General features: G+C 37.1%; 1 protein-coding gene across 2 annotated transcripts in view; it reads left to right on the plus strand.

Moving 5' to 3' along the window:
- Positions 1–17,940, plus strand: part of LOC118277953 (major facilitator superfamily domain-containing protein 12) — an 81,248-nt gene that overhangs the window by 18,721 nt on the left and 44,587 nt on the right. The window contains exons 1-2 of one of the 2 annotated variants that reach the window (XM_050698737.1): positions 3,951–4,253; positions 4,336–4,385. In XM_050698737.1, the coding sequence (XP_050554694.1) occupies positions 4,357–4,385 (29 nt within the window). In that variant the 5' untranslated portion in view covers positions 3,951–4,253; positions 4,336–4,356. Of the gene's footprint in view, positions 1–3,950; positions 4,254–4,335; positions 4,386–17,940 lie in introns of those variants that run through there. The other variant, XM_050698738.1, reaches the window with a different exon arrangement.

The raw sequence follows: 17,940 nt of genomic DNA on the forward strand, positions 1-17,940 counted from the left end.
TTGGCTGGCGGTCAGTTAGTCTTGACAAGACGCGTGGGTTTTGTAACTCGTGACGTATTGCACCCGCCTGCGCTCGCGTCGATTTCTGCATTAACCTTGGACTGCAAACGGGCGGCTAAGAATGAGTGTGGCACAATTTGCACGCGATAAACAGGTAAAATATTGATAATATCCGTAATGATAACGGATAAGTAATCACACATCACAGTTTCGATACATTTGTTTCCTAATTAACATTGAATGTTTAATCCTGTGGCAGGATAATGGTATTAATAAATTTATTATCGTTCGAAACGCTGGTAGGTATTTAGATCGCTATTGTTTACTTGTAATATTTTACCGTTATTACGCTGGTGTAGTGCACACATAATACTCGGTGAGAATATTTTATTTTTCTACGGAATTAAAATTATTTTTCAATTACTCAGTATTTCAACTTTGTGTTTATAATATGAGAAGAAAAGAGAGTAGTGTATGGTCATATATGATACCATATGTTCTAACCGCTCTCTCTTATGACTTGCAGCGCCCAATTCACCGTTCACTTATCTCCCTATCAGTCCATAGCGCTAAGTACTGCTCACTGTTTATAAATGGACAATAAAATCTACAATCTCGATTGTGTACTACACATTTATATTAACTTCCAGATGCTTTAGATAACATTGACAAGCAAATAATTCGGTGCTCTATCATTATCGTAGAATAACATTGAAGTATGTCCTTACTGTATCAAATAATTTACCTTTTGTACAACCGTCAGTACCTACACAAGAGCGCTCCATAAATAACGAAATTCTTAATACTGATTCTTAACGTACTTAATTTTCAAATGTTTATTGTCTTCCAAAGGTCAATTTGTTAGTTCTAAAATAGACGATTGGTTTTATTATTTTGGTCTAAATTTAGCTAATGAAGTTGAACATAAACTTTAGTGAAATTTAAGTGTTATTTTTCAGTTTACTTTAGTTGAACAATTTTCTGACACAAGTTTTAATAGTGTTCCAAGAGTTGTAAAGAGCATTAATTTGGGGTGCCATTCAATTTCCAATATTAACAACAGTGAGTTCTTTTATTATTCAAAGTTAACAATAGAAATATTGGTTCTATATAATATATTTCGGATACAATTGGTACCGAGTGAGCAAGAACAGGTATTTGTTTTGTATAATAATAAAAACCGACAGCACACGCAGAGAGGTCCATTGTCAATGATAGACTTAAATTAAGGCATAAAACTTGTTCGAGAAACCAATTGCCCGGTCCGAATGTATTGGAGGTTGGAGTGAATGGCCCAATAACAAAATGTGGTTGTGCTCGGAGCAGGAAATCTTGGTTGACAGATAATGGGTGCGATTAAGTGTCGCTTGGGAAGTAGTCCGCGCGCTCGCTGCACACAGTCAGCCTTGTTTGCACCACTTCGTAGCTTAAACGCTTTGCATGGGACGTTTATCTACTCAACTATAGAACATGTAAATGCTCTGTTATCAATATTATCATCCACTCCATTACGCCACTTATATAAGTGCTAAAACAAATACAATATTTCAAGCTCACCACCATGAAAATAGAAAGTGAAAAACCAATTTTTGTTTGTTGAAGAATTCTCGGCGTGTCTGAAAGATTCGTCGTGCCAATAACTTGATTTCAGTTCTTAAATTGAATGAATTGGTTGTGTAGGTATTTCCTCGTAGTAATGTATGAAATTGTATTCGTTTATTTCAAGTTATTGTTACAAAATCTAAAGTTGTGGGTGGTTGACCTAATGTTGCGGTCGTTTTCCAAAATCCACGCGCTATCGTGACGATAATTCACGCCAAAATTATTCGGTCGTCGACCGGCTCACGAGCAAACTTATTGATTATTGTTTGCTGTAACTTCATATTCAAAACCTTTGATTATTATGATAAAATGAAAAATTCAGTTGACATTGCATTTAGTGGAATGGAAAGTGAAGGCTTTCTTTTTGTAAGTCTCGGTCTATTATCTAAAACAACTTCGAATTATGTATGGATTCGTTATACCTCGGTCTGAATAGAAGAGTGAATTTTTGTTTTATATTTTTGCTTTGTAAAAATATCTATTAAAGTTTACAGTTAAATTACCTATTCTTTTACGATAAATAAGATGGTGTTTTGAATGCAAATTTGAAATGTATAGCATTAAACGTTTGCTGAATGATAAGTAAAACTTTATGCATGGAGCTTCTTATTTATATTTATGAAAGGTTCGGCGCGGTCACGCACGTTACGGCGCGGCGCGGTGGCCGACCGTCTCCTCGCAACTACTTACTGTGACCGAATCAATGTTTGATGTTGGAATTGATTGGAACTGTGATTTATAGATTCCGGTACGGATTCTGAAACAGTTTATTTCCACTTTGAGAATGTTTGCTTTTGACGTGACAGGCTATTATTAGCTAATACTGTAGCTGTTGGACTAAGGAATAAATCAAGATGTCATTTATTTTATTATTTAGTTAGTTTGGTAGTACTTTATATTCTACACGATCATTTCAACAAGCTAAATAGGCAATTTTCTCTTCCCGTTTAATAAAGTTCGCGATCATAATGCCAATGCGTTAGACCGTATCTAATGGAACAATCTCAGTGGAAATTACAAACCAAATTCAGTTGTGTATTTAAGTATCTACTCCAGCTGAAAAAGAGGCATAAAAACGACTATTTCTTTCATGTTTAATCTGGTAATACTAAAACAAAATCAAGGCCAAGAATTTCACGACTTTTAAAATATCGCCGTCATAAAACTATATCGCGGTAGATTTATATTAAAACACCCCACTGTTCCGCAGTCGAGAATTTCTTACCCAGTTTTATATAAGAAAAACTCGGCTAAAGAAAACAATATCGTACTCGATCGGCCGCGATTCCAAAATGAACAAGTGGAGAGGCGAAAAAACAAGCTTGTTATCTTCAATTAGTTTTCGAAGAGAGCGATCGGGGCCGGAATCATAAAGAGGGAGCAATATAATCTGGATCGGTACACGCAGAGGTTTAAAAAAATACGCTTTGCGGTCCACTGCCCGAGGACGGAGTGCAATGAGAAAAAAAGGGAAAGGGTTGGGTTTCTTGCAGAGTTGTGTGAGCACCCCACGTTACACCTCCGTGGAGACCAAGGTGACCATGTGTAATAGTATACGGAGCCCAGCGCACGTTATTGTTTTTGTGCGCACTCCTTGCTGTAAACCAAATTGAAAAAGTTGTTCAAACTTGTCCCATTTACATATCTACTAAACGTGACTTAGTAACCAAATAAATGTAGAGCTATTACATTTTTATTTCTACCTTATAAAATTCGATAATCTTAATAAAATGCGTAACAACTTAAGAAGAAGTTAATAAAAATTACATTAGGAAAATGTCAGCACAAAAACCTTGTATTTTTATTACTTGCTCGGATGAAGCTACCGTTCGGAATACAAAAATATAAAAAAGAAACAGTTGCGAGTGCCTACTGGGCATATGTATAAGGTACACCTGTCATGGCAACAGGGTTGATCATGCACGTCAGCCCTTCCAAACAAAGGTCAGGCTATAACGCGAACTACCTGAATATTTTAACGCGTTGAGCCATCCCTTAAATGAACACCAAACCGCGCTTTGACCCCGCATTTTAAATGAAATTAATAAAAATCTAGCGCCATTATTTGTTTTATAGTTCCTATGGTGGGAATGTTGTCGTATTAGCATTAACATCTAATGTATGTCTCTTTTACATGAGACAGTATTGGTTGTGTTATCTCTTAATTTAATTTATGTTAGCGTGACTACTCGCCTTTTGCATAAATTATACCACATTTTTATCAATTTTATTTATAGCAAATGGTTTGCTATTTACTGCATTCTTCCTTAAAAACTAAACAAGTTTATTCGACTGCCTACCGCCATCTACCGGTCGTGTTTAACAACGATACGCTTGAATCCACTTCTTACAATCTTCCATTTTATTTGCTCTCTCATTTCTAATTGGATATTGACACAGCAGTATCAACATTTTACCCAAATGTACTGTTATGTTTACCTAAACTTGAAAAGTAGTTTGTTTCCGAAGTCATAATAACAAGAGTGGTTAGACTAGTTGTGTGAAATTTGACGCTGCCACTCGAAAAACAATAAAATTGCGATGTAAGTCGATTTGTCTGAGTCAGTGACGCGACTTCCTTTCGACTCGCCACGTTCTGGGAAACTGGCTTTACTCAACAGCTCACACAATACAACCTAGCTTTACTATAGGTAACTATGATAGTAGTGATTCACTCTATTACTCATTTTTCAATGCCACTAAATCGCAGTTTAATCTTTTTTTTTGTTCCAGTTTTGAGCACGGCCCAATGACATGCGTTTGCTGTGGTACTTCATAAAATGGTAAGTGGCCTTTTTGCACCTATTATTACATTTGTTGTAAAATTCAGCCATAGCACAATGGAGTAGAATAGAAAGTAAAATCAACACGCAACAGTCGCACATATCATAATTACATAGATTGTTCGTCCATTGAAGTGAAAGTGGCGGTTAGTCACTTTTTGACTGAGTTGAGTTGAGTCAACATTTGGATAAGCCGTGATTGGGTAAGCAGTTCCAGCTTCCATGAAGAGCCATCACTGTTTTGAAATTTGTATTTTTAGTTTGGTACCTACTTATAATGATTATTGTGTTCTGTCTCTTTCTCTCTCAATAGTTTACTTTCATAGGTCTTGCTTCAGTCTGATGTCTGCATAGTGTATTCGCTGAATGTAAATGAAATGAATAATTATCTAAAATTACCACTTTGATGAGAAAAATATTCGAATCAAATCAATATACTTAATTGCATTTACGATGCATCTACGATTTAAACAAGTTTAACTGCTTCATAATGAAGACTAATCGTGAGAGACCATATTTTGGAATATTTTGAGATATTTTAATATATAATTTGAAAATGTGGACATAATTAATAGGATGTCGTGTTAATAAGTGATCAAGCGCATCTTTTGAACACGACACCATTATACATATATTTCTATTATATGTAATATCATTACACGGCTCGACGCCCACTCGCCGCCCGCGCAATGTCCCGCTCCCACACATCAGGCGAGCTTGTTAGACCCTTGCTTTCGTTTTTTTTTCTATCTCACACTGTCACATATATACGCATATCAATTACAGAAGAACCATATTAACGTCTTGTGCTTTATTTATTTTTATTAACTAGTTATAACCATAAAGCAAAAAAGTATCTATTAAAACGACACAGCTGCTCGAGCATCTGACGTCTCTTACGTAGCACCGTAGGTATTTATGCAAGTGGTTATAATATACGTCTAAAATGAAGCGTTTATTTGGGCAAAATTGGAAAGATATAAAAATAATAATAACAGACGTGAGAATGAATTTATTTAATGGTGATGCATTGCATCAAGTCGCATGGGGTGCGACGCATTGCATGGCCGGCGGCCAGTGCTGTGCCCTCGGTGTATAATTCATTTCGCCCATAGGCTCCATCAGACAGGATCGATTTACATCGCAACGACACGTGAACGGGACATCGGCGACATCACATAAAACGGCCAGTTTTACTGACGCTGTTAGATCGACACGTTCGAAGTTTAACAAGCAACATTTATGAACATTGTTTGACTTCACATGAGTAAAGACAAATAATGGCGTTCGTAGATACTCGCGTAGAACTGGACATAATTTACTACCTCAAGGCACAGAGGCCAGAATTAGTAAAACAAACGATACACCGGTTCACCAACAAGTTAAACGAGGCGCGAGTAATTGAGCCCAAATTGGAAGTTGGGAAAATATGGCCGGATACTTTCTTGTTATAACTTATTTCCGAAATCGTTCTAGCCTCGTTCACGGTCACTTGCTATATAAATATGTCCCCTGGAAGGCTAAAAGTTTGTATCGCCGCCATTGTCGGTCTACTGCTCCCCGGTGCATTGTTAAAGCCAAAATCAGATTAAACTTAACCTTTGCAGACCACTATTCCTGCCTGCGGCGGCGGTGTGATTGCGTTAGGGCATTTTGTATACGTTTGTGCCGAAAATTTGAGACGAATTGCCTAAAATATTCCCTAAATAAACTATGGAACTTTCTCGAATATCTCAAATTCACGTATCGACGAACTAATTTTAGAAAGTGACAGAACCTAAGTATGGACAATGGAATCGAAAACATGTCAAATTGTCAACCCTCCTCTCGATAGGACTTATAAATAGAACACAAAATATATTGTAGTGAACATAAAGTTGTTATAGTGGAAGGCACTCAGTAAATTAGATATTATTTTACGTAAAATCAGGAGACGATCGTAATTAACTAATGCACCGAGAATCATAATAAGCGGTGCTAATGCGATGCTATAAAATGAACTTTCCGCTATAAAAACTATTAATTTACCAAGAATTCTTGTAAGTCATGATTTTAATGATCATTTAATTATCGCTTAAACATTTTAAATCCATAACATATAGCAAGAGAAAATGGCATGCTTCTTCTAAGAGTTTGGAAAGCGCTGTTTCTTTTATTTTAATGATAAAGAACCATAGTTATTCTCTCTGTTTCTATTTCAAAGAACTTTTGATTCCAGGATGTAGTGCTTTATGAATAGAATCATCACTGTTTTAAATAGGTCTATAATATTTGCCCTATGCCATACATTGAAATCATAAGGCATTTCAAATTATAAATTTCAATGTATGAAAACGGAAATTTATAATTTAATGCAGAAACAGGCCATTTGTTTTGTAACCTCGTTGTTATTTCAAACAGACATAAAATCAGAGCGAACTAAGTCTAGGAGTGTACCATTTTATTGTGTAGTTGTGTTTATCACTTAGTCTGCAACGTTTGGCAGCATTGCCAGATGTTTAAGAGCTCGTTTAAATTAGGCCACCTACAGCAAGTTGTTCTCTAAACTTGTGAACCGTTGATTTAGCAAATTGCCACCGTTTCTTATAAAAAAACACAAAATAAATATTATGAGATGTACCTACTCGTACCACCTACCTAATACTTGAAAATACACGTGTGGAATTTCATAAACTTTTGTTTGTTACATTTTTGCTGATCGTCCCTTTTAGTTTCTTATAAAAAGCACATACATACATAACCTCATGCCTGTCTCCCATACAAATGTCAACATACACACCACAGAGACAAATGGAACGCCAATTGCTACGATTCTTACACACCTCTTTCGCTTCATCAACAGTCATCAGTCTTTTCATGCTTGCTCGTCGATTAAAGGTACTTTTAATTTGGCCCTTCTTTAATATATCGCAAAAAAAAAACTACACGTTAACACAACTAACACAATCTAAACACGCGTGGAATTTCATAAACTTTTGTTTGTTATAATTTTGCTAATCGACCCCTCTAGTCGTAGGGTGACCCCGCCCGCCCTACTCATCGGCATGACTCATATGCAATTTAATACTCCGCCGAAGCGTTGCGAAGAATTCATTATTTGTAAAAATTCATAACAAACTTTCACAAAACATGATTGCAATTTTTTATCATAGTTCGTTTAAAAAAATGCCTTCAAAGCCTCTTTGAAGCCCAACTGTCATGTTAAAAACCTTTAGCGAAGGTTTGAGACATTGAATTCTATTCAGATCTGTCAGGTTCAAATACAAACTATATAGTGATGCTAAGTTCAAAGCTTAAGTGAGTATCGCTCCACAATGCGAGTCTTTGATCAATTCGTAAAGCCTCTTAGATGACACGACCCTCTCAATTTCAAAGTTCAAACACGTATTTGATACCGATATTATAAAAATAATAACTCATATCTTCATTACTACATAAAACAATCCTCACCAATATTTCACATGCTCTCTAAAATATGAAACTTCAAATATAAACTCATAAATATTTGGAAAATCAAAGGCAGTAAATAAAACTACTGGAAACAAACAGCGCCGATGGTTTCGCATATATTTCAGTTTCAACTACGGAACAGAAGCACTTTTTCGGTCTGACAGTGTCGTTTTTCATTTGATATGTACTATCTTTATTCACACTTTGCATATCGTAGCAGTTTGTAAACTAGTATTTCACAGTTTGATCGAAAACGTGTTCCGATGAATTTTTAAACTACAACGAACTGACTACTGAGAAGTTTCATAAGGATACAGAGCTAGGTGTTAATTAACATGAAAGTGTATGGGCGCGTGACCGCGACTTGTTTATCTGCTGCATAATTAATTCGCGACCAAGAGCTCAACAGACAAGCAACTTAGCGTAACACCTATAAAGCATTACCGAATAGATGTCTAAAATATTATATTGTAGTGACGCCAGCCGTGTCAAAGGTATTACACTCATCACATCACCGATAACAGCTCTGTCTAATTTATTTTTCACAACACAAAAATATTCAGCTATTTCCATTAACATTTATTACTCGTCTAGAGGTCAAATCTCTGTGACAATTTTGAAGTTCACATTACTAGGTCGAACAAATGTACATACGGCTTAAGTATGAGCAATTTGAGCAAATCAACGCAACTAGGCCACATTATTACACGACGACCGCGAAGTGAAGTGACTAGCTAGAACATCATATTTCATGGACCGTTAGCAAATTATTCTATCTGTGTCCATTAACCTAATGTGTAATTGTAGGCACACTGGCTCGTTGAATTATTACCTCTATTACCCAAAGTGAGCTGAAAGCAAAAAGGACTTGAATATTTCAGAACTCTAGTACATCTCGACCGCTACCTACCCAATTAAATGTTTAATTGTAATTACTCTTTCGTATCTATAAACTTCCGTTAGACAAACATAAAGCCACGCTTTATTATTAATGATAATAAAATATTTAGTACATTAATAAAATGTTTGAATGCTTGACAGCGTATTAAGTATTTCGTAACCACTATAAAATCGTAGGCTATTTTACTGTTCGTTAGCACCGTGACAGCTTGCCTCGTTTTATTGCTTTACAAACATCTTGTAAGTTTTTGTTTTTATTTACATTTCGAATGATTGGGCTTAATTCTTAATCTCTTGATAATATCAGTAAATGTGTGTACGTGTTACAATATTGACAAAGGATTGTACGTACTTAATGCATTTTTTTAACGTAATCCCGACCGTGGTCCTCCATTAACGCGTTGTTTTAAGCCCCTCCCCAGCAAGCAGACGGCTTGTCTATTTCGTTCGTAACATTCGTACATATTTAGTTGTATACTAGCTTCCGCCAGCGACTCCGTCCGCGCGAATGTCGGTCTTCGCGTGGATGTTTTATTTCTCCATTTTGAGTAACTCTGACAATGACCTCTTATAAAAATCTATTGGACCAAAAACGGCGAGGCCCATAATAATTACGGAGATCTCTCTATTGAGCTACTGCTGTTGAGCCCGCGTTCTATAGTATAAACCTGAAAAATTAAGATTTTTTTCACCGTATTTTTTCAGTATTTGGGTTTGGTATGGATCCAGTAACACCCCCTGCTATTTATTCTTTCAATATTTTCAATGTACAGAATTGACCCTTCTACAGATTTATTATAATATGAATGAATGAATGAATGAGAGTGTTATAAACGTTAGAGTAGACAAATATAATCAGAAAGCTCAGAACTGCTAAGCTATCGGGAGTTATACGTGTTATTGTAAGTCAACCATAAGAGATAGACATTTGCTGTCGTGGAATATTTTTTAAACAATTTTAAGGAGAACATTTCCGTCATACATGATTTCTGTGTAGCTTTAACCATTAAGGCTGCACACGCGACGGAAGCTTAAAAAATGGAGTAAGTTCTCCTGTTTTCACAACATTTCCCTTCACTGCTCTGCTCCTATTGATCGTAGCGTGATGAAAAGTATACTATAACCTGCCCAGGAGTATGAAGAACAATTGTACCAAGTTTGGTTGAAATCTGTCGAGTGGTTTTTATTTCTATAAAGAACATACAGACAGACAGACAAACAGACAGACAGACAGACAGACAGACAGACAGACAAAAAAATTCCGATTGCATTTATGGCGTCAGTATCGATCACTAATCACCCGCTGATAGTTATTTTGGAAATATATTTCATGTACAGAATTGACCTCTCTACAGATTTATTATAAGTATAGATAAATATAGATTGCTTTTATTGTTTCAACTTGATAGTGGCTCCAGAAGGCAACTGCGCTTCCTTTTGTTCCAAATAATAGCGTAGTACTATTAATAAGGCAGTACGTATGTAGGTAACGTGCTTAAACTACAGGCAGGTATGTCACTAGAATTGTGAAGTAGGTGCACCTAGTCTAGACTTAACAATGAGCAGTTTTCCTCGTACACCACCTACTATAAAATGTATGAGATACAACAAAACCATATAGAATTCATATGCAATTCGCCGAACACAGATTGTTGTTTAGTTATTTGAATTTTAATTAATTGATGCGTGTTTTATGGGTGCGCTGCAAGACGTAATGGTGGAGGCAATGGGTCTTTGTTTCATTTGCCATGACCATGTTGGGCAAGGAAGTGCGCGAATAGTTGGGCAAATGGCGCTACAGATGTAGGTTACTGTGGTTTTGGTAGAGCGCCGTGACGCACTGAAACTTGCGAAATAAGTACCTATCTTTTTACTTTATACATTCTTTCAGTAAGAAGCCAACATAATTCAGTGTATAGCAAATAGGATTTTTATGTTTACTGATATATTTTTGTTGCCTATAAAAACCCTATTACAGTTTTGCAAAGAAAAAATATCTCATCTAAATTCGGCATCATAACACTCGAGTCGTCATCATTCGGAATCGTTGGGAAAACATAATTTACACTGAAAGTCGCGAAATAGACCATAAAATAAGTTTTATTTGAGATATAAGAATTCATGAAAGTCGATGTAAGTGCGGGGCAAGTGCCTACTTATTCAAGACTAGATTATGACGGCGTCCCGCAGGACCGGCCGCGGCCTCGTTTATCCTAATAGTGTCATGATTCGGTTCTTTCATGTGTCGTGACCTCTTCCTTGAGTGGGCTGCCTTTGGTGCGCCGGACAAACACGTAAAGAAGGATTAGATGCCGAAGTGAGGGCAGCCTGGTTCCTTTCTATCTTGTATGCTCAGTCCATCAATTGCACAGTCTATCTATATCGCCTTGTTCCGTTACATTAATTACTGAATTAGCGCTCTGCTGATTTCGTTGGTTTAAATCACAAACGTGAGACTCAGGAAATAGGAATGTTATTTCTACAAGTTGTGTGCTAATATAATTTATTTTTTACTTTTAATTTCTCAGTACTGGCTCTGAAAGTAATAGGTATTGTTGATATAGTTCACGGTCGTAGCTGACGAAACACAAGTGAACTAAATTCATCCTTTCTAAGAACACAATTCGTATTTGTCCTTTCGAATAAGTGACTTGTCGGCTGGTTCCATTCCTTAGAAAAACATAGCATAGTACCTACAACAGCGATTGATTTCTTGAGTTAGGCATCCTGTTCAAGTCTGTTGAGTTCTTTAATCGGCATCCACAATGCGTTACGTTAACTGCAATGTTCCATTTTTGGTCAACAAAAGAGATACTAGCATGGCGTACTCAATGGCTCGTTACTCTTTGTTCCTACATCACTTTGCATGCTACAAATGAGCTGCGACGCAATACTTCCAGCAGTTAGCATTAATTAGATATCGGAGGTTTTGTTCTGAAGTCCACAACTAGCTAATGTTTAATTCATTTGACATCATTAACGTGATTAATGACCAAGACAACCTGCATCGGTGCGGTCATCGCGAAACAGGAGAAAGTTTCAGGTCAATAAAGGTTACCGTTATTAATATAATCCGACACGCGAGCCAATATTCATCTTATACTCAATCAGCCGGTTCGAACGCTCAGCTCGCATCAAAACTTAATAGAGGTTACGATAGTGTCAAGTCATGTAATATAACTACAAACAACGCTGTCCCACTGAAATATTAAACTACTTCGCCAACTATTGTGGATTGATGTTTGTTTTCATCTATAGGTCCTTGTGTACTATGTACCTACGGGTGTGCTACGCCATCCAATTAAGTTTGGAAAGCCCTACAAAAACATGTTAACACAAACCACGTATTATTGCGACAGTTACAAATAACTTCGGTAAAAACATCAGAGATAGCAAAAAGCTCGATGAGAAAGTGACATTTTTATCTCGACGAGTAAGCGTTCTTGCCCCGTCCTGCTCGGAAAAAATGGCGTATTCTCTCGCGCAAATGACGTGACAGAACCTACAGAGTTCCGGTCGCCCGCAGCCATAGACGTACGAACCTTTCCGCTGACGAGCCGTCCCAAGTAACGACTGTCAGCAGAACTGAAAGCGTGTCATAAACGTTACCAGATTTTACTGGGGTTTTTATATCCCTCACAACATTCACAAACTTAATGATAACAGTAGAGAATGGTCTTGGCTATATTTATTCATAATGCACAATGTCGTGTAAGCAAATGTTCCCGTATTCATATCGCGGTATAATTTTAGTGAGCAGCGGTAGATAGAAGGCACGCGCCCAGAGCGAACAAACAAAGGGCGCGCGCGGTCAAGTTTGGCGATTCAGGCGACTAGCCGCGCCGCCATATCTCCGCAACTCCACACCGTGCACCGCCGCCGCATTGCGACTCACCATTGTTGCGCTCACCCAAACACCATTATGCAAAATAAATAGCTTTTAGCGTAAGTAATGACTGGGGTAATTATAATGTTAGTATGGAAATTAATGTTTAAAGCCACTATCATCGTGTAACGTTAACGATTTAACTTATGCCGCGGCGAGAAGTACGATTAAATTGTATCATCTGTTTAACAAAGTTATATAGTACATGCATCTCGTTAATCGCGCGACACGGATAACAAATTCACAACGCGCGACATTGTCGACACTGCCAGGGGACGCGCTTCCGAGGAAATGTGAAAAGTTACCAACTTAGCTTCTATCTGGAAACTATGCCTCACATCTGCCTTGACGTCGTGCCAAATGGAAAAAGTGGACTTTAATAACTGTGATGTTCCAAGTAAGTATGCCACACATTCACTGGTTCGATTGGTTTTGTCTTTTTGTTGGAACATAATTGATAAAATGTGGTCAGACTATTGAGTTGTGAAGTGAAATAAAGCGGTTTTAAAATCATGGAATGTAATTGGCACTCCGTTTCCAAGGTTCTACCAAGTTACGAGTAAGTAAGTGGTTAAATGATTCAAGAACAAGATACGAAGAATAATACTTGCACTAAGTGTGTATTTATTTAAGTAGAAATGGGTAAAGTTGAGTGGGAATTCTCGGTAACTCTATTTTTAAATGATGTATTTACAACTTGAATGGAAACAATAAAAATCAACGAGAAGAATGAGAATTTTATCTAGGGTTTAGCGGGGGATTTCAGAGATTTATTACGGAACTCTTATCTTCTTCTCGTAAACACTTTACACCTCCAAAGTTTCGAGTGAACAGATAAGTTAATAGATTATTTTTTAAACGCAACTTGAAGTGTGAAGTGACACGTAACTATTTTTTACGAAGGAACCGGTCGGCCCAGCAAGTCTGGTAACTTGTCAAACCCGGTTGCCGTGTGCACCTGATTTTTTAAACTGTAAGCTTTTTTCGGCTCAGTCTTTCTAATTTTAATAAGATTTGCATCCGATATCGGCTCCATGTTGATTCGGGGAACCGGTTCATTCTGTAGGAGTGGCTTGTGAATTTTTATTAGTGGTAGCTTTATGTTAGTTAATCCAGTTATCTAAATATCGACTTAATCATATACAGCCATTGATTGAACTTATCGCATCATTAGTTTTAGTAAATGCTTTGCATAAAAGATTTACCTACCAGGAATACCAGGCCTATTAACGATTTCGACGAATGGACTGGGTGACGAATGTCCCTAAATTATGGGAGCTGCTGACTCATGGTTTTTTCAATACATATTTGACTGTTGATTAAGGTAGGTACTCTTTAAATTAAGTCCACACACACACACAGTCGAATTTTTGGAGTAACACGTATTTCTTAATTGCTCACCCATGGCAAAAGCAGAGTTAGAATAAAACAAAATACATGAAAAGCATGAAAAACAGGAATTCTCACGCGCAAAGTCGCGGGCGAGTAGCTATAGCAATCAATAATAAAGTGTTTGTGTTCATATGTAAATTAGTGATTTATTAGACTTAGTTACATAAACGCGATTTATGGACTATAAATCAGTACTGTATTAAACGACGATTTTCGGCTTTTTCTTTTTCGGAATACAATTTTTTGTTACCAGTGCCAGTGTACCAGGGTAATAGGATAACATAAGCATGGCGGCGGTGTGTTCTGGCTGCGTTTTAAGAGGCTTTGGTTTGTTATTAGCCTTACAAATGTGTGAGCTTAAACCTTGTTTTATGAAAAAAAGAAGGACGAATAAAAAAGGAAAAATATTTCGGGCTTAGCGCTCCGTTTAGCACAGTACTAGAGCGTCTTATTAAAAATTATGTTAAACAGAAAATTTAGAGCGGAAATTACATTCTTGTGTGTACAGGACAATAGCCCGCTTTTGATGTAGTGTTGCCAGTGTCAAAATTAGAATTTATTTCGTGTATATTCTCTTGTATATTTAAATGTTTATATACTTTGTGTTATGACTCGGGGTTTTAAACAGATCTTTGGCTTCTAACTAAAACTTAATAAGGAACAAACTCAATTTAAAACATGATACGTGTCTTGAGTGTAGAAGGCATTTTCTTTTCTCTAGTTTAGTTTAACTTTAGTTATATTTTCTGAGTTTTGAGCTTAATAAGACTAGTCATAGCCCCTATATTTGCCTGATCCTCATAATTGGGAATTACTCTTACAATCGCCATATTATTGCAACGTCACGCCCTTTATCCCCGAAGGGGTTGGTAGAACGGCATGTAATGTCGCTATGTATAACGAATTTGTGTTATAAGTGCCATGTAATAATGGCTGAGCAATCGCCATAATCAAGTCAAGTCAAAGTCAAGTCAAAATCATTTATTTCAAATAGACCAAGAAGGCATTTGTGTTATAAGTGCCATGTAATAATGGGTGAGCAATCGCCTTAATGAGGAATATTTTCGGTTTGAGCAAAATATATTTACTGTCTTGTTAATTGAGTGGTCACAAGCGCAACTGCCGGACAAGGGATCTCGGGTTTGATTCCCAGTTCGGGCAAAGTATTACTGGGTTTTTTTCAGTTTTTCGAAAATTTCTTAGTTGTAGCACGGAGTTTGGAATTGTGCCCAGTATATGGCAATAGGCTCACCCCCTAATACATGGGACTTGTAACACAAATGGTGAAAGGTGGGTGTACATTGTATAGCGGCATTGCGTGTCATAATGTGCACCTCTGCCTACCCCTTCGGCGATGAAAGGCGTGACGTTACTAAAATAAAAAAACAGAGAAAGGTGTAGCCAGGACTAAATCACACTTTAGTACAGCAACTACTACATATTACATAGACTTATGTATGTATAGACACATTTTCAATAGAGCTTCATGTTTGTCGAGCGTGCAGGCACTTCTGAACTTTCCTCATTCGCAAGCACCACTAAGTGCTCGCTGCTAAGTTTTATTTGCGTGCATTCATCATGCCAGTGACCAGTTGGCTAGCTAGTAGACTTATACTGTATAAAAACATAGCTTTTTCTTTAGAGGAATAGGGCGATTTGTTGTATGTATTGCATATATAAGCTTTGGTACTAAATAAATCTAGAAAAAATGAGTGTTGCATAATGTACTCGTAATGCGACTCGCATTATGCGAGAGATTGAGTGGGAGAGCCATGCTTCGCCACGAATAAGCTGGCTCGATCGGAGTGATATCACAGAAAACCGACGTGAAACAACGCTTGCGTTATGTTTTATTATATGAGTGAGGTTACTGGAAGCCCAATAACCCGCCTTTCCAATCTTCCCAATCCCCGATTCCCCATCAACACTTAAATTTTTAACCCCCAAAAGGCCCAAAACGTCATTATGACGCCTCTGGTGTTTCGGGTGTCCATCTGTCCATGGGCGTCGGCGATTGCTTACCATCAGGTGATCCACCTGCTCGCTATACCATGAAAAGAAACCTCTTGCAATTCCTGTGGACAATAAATGGCGTAGTGTTGTTTAAGGCTGATTCTCACTTACACTTCACTTAATGTTTATATCATCCACTTTTCATTATATTTATGGCCTATTTCCAAACACTCTATTATCCAACTTTAATATATAACTCTCAAAACCACGTGCTTGGTAGTCGCTGTTGTGTCCGCTTGACAATGAGGCAGTCGACCAGTGCTTATGTAAGACATAAACAAAAGCCTGCTATAGCCTCGCGATTACTGTGTACAATCCATAAAAGGTTATATAAGCGACACTTGTATTATTATTATGTCTATCACTTTTTTTCTTGCATTTAATAGCTACATAATCTTTCGAGTGTTAAAGGCAGTTGCTCACTGTAACGTAACAGTGACAGCGTTGGTGTTAAGTGGTCTATTTTTTGTGTAGTTTTATTTATTGATCAACTACTTTATTATCGTTTTATTGAATTATTTTTTTGTTGATGATGCGAAAGAGGTGTGTAATAGTCGTAGCAATTGGCGTTCCATACCTCCATGGGGGACAGGCGTGAGGTTAGGTACATATGAAATAAATTCATAGATAAATATATTTACAGTAAGCTTTGTAGAAGCAGGTATGAATGTTACTCCTTCTAGCTCAGAAAGCTGTAAGACTTTTAGTTGGTTTTGGAGCGCGGAGTGGCCTTTCAAAAGTAAGCGCTGAAATATTTCTCAATCATTCTAACTTATTTTAATATTGATTGAAGATCTCTCCATATTTAACACAAGGTTTATCTACATAGAAACATTTAAAAATAAACATCAGATAAAAAGAAAATAATATTCACTTCAAGCAAGGTAGTCATTACTCCACCCGCCTCAATGGACAGCAACGTTAATAATCCATACAAATTACATGTCACAGCAGTAGTTACGTGAGAGTGACAAGCGTCCACGATTTATCTCCAAACTATAATAATACCTACTTACATTAAAAATAATTAACTGGACACATTCACTCAGTAATACGGTAATACGAGATCGGTGAAAGTCTGACCTGACGGCTCAAAATTAGATTGATAAGTGCAATCTAATTTGAGTTAAGTATTTCGTAGCCCATTATAACATAGCATTAAGCTTTTTTCTACAAATAGTTAGGCAAGTATCCATTGGTGGCCACGTCATTGCTTACCACCTGGTGAGATGGTGGCCAAACGCTATCTTACTAAATGTTAAAAAATTGCATTTATTTAATGCAATCAACAACAACAACAACGTCACGCCTTTAATCACTGAAGATGTAGACAGAAGTGCATCTGCACATTACGGTACAATGTACACCCACTTTTTACCAAGTCCCATGTAATAGGGAGGCGAGCCTATTGTCATATACCGGACACAATTCCAGACTCCGTGCTACTACTGAGAAATTTTCGAAAAACTGAAAAAGGCTCAGTAGTACTTTTGCACGACCAGGGAATTGGATCCGAGACCCCTTGTCCGGCAGTCGCACTTGCGACCACTGGACCAACGAGGCAGTCATAAGAATGTAATTCGTAATGATTATATTATAAAGTCCTACGTGCAATATGGAAAGCGAGCCGACTGCTACACAGACTTCGTAGTCAATCACTGTGAATATTTCATAAATAAGTAATCTAATTTAATTAGTTGTTGGATTTTCGAAATCGTTTCCTCTAGACCCCTTGCTTGACAATCTCTCTTGCAACAAAGCAGTCTCAATCATTTTATTTTATAAAAAAAAACATGCGAACCTCATTACCTTTGTAGAAATACACATTGTATTGGTACATACTCATACTATTGACTTATTATAGACGTTGATTAGCTAACGTAACAATGTAAATTCCTTTTGCAATAGGTTAGT

This window comes from Spodoptera frugiperda, chromosome 15 (genome assembly GCF_023101765.2).
Source record: "Spodoptera frugiperda isolate SF20-4 chromosome 15, AGI-APGP_CSIRO_Sfru_2.0, whole genome shotgun sequence".
Taxonomy (NCBI): Eukaryota; Metazoa; Arthropoda; class Insecta; order Lepidoptera; family Noctuidae; genus Spodoptera; species Spodoptera frugiperda.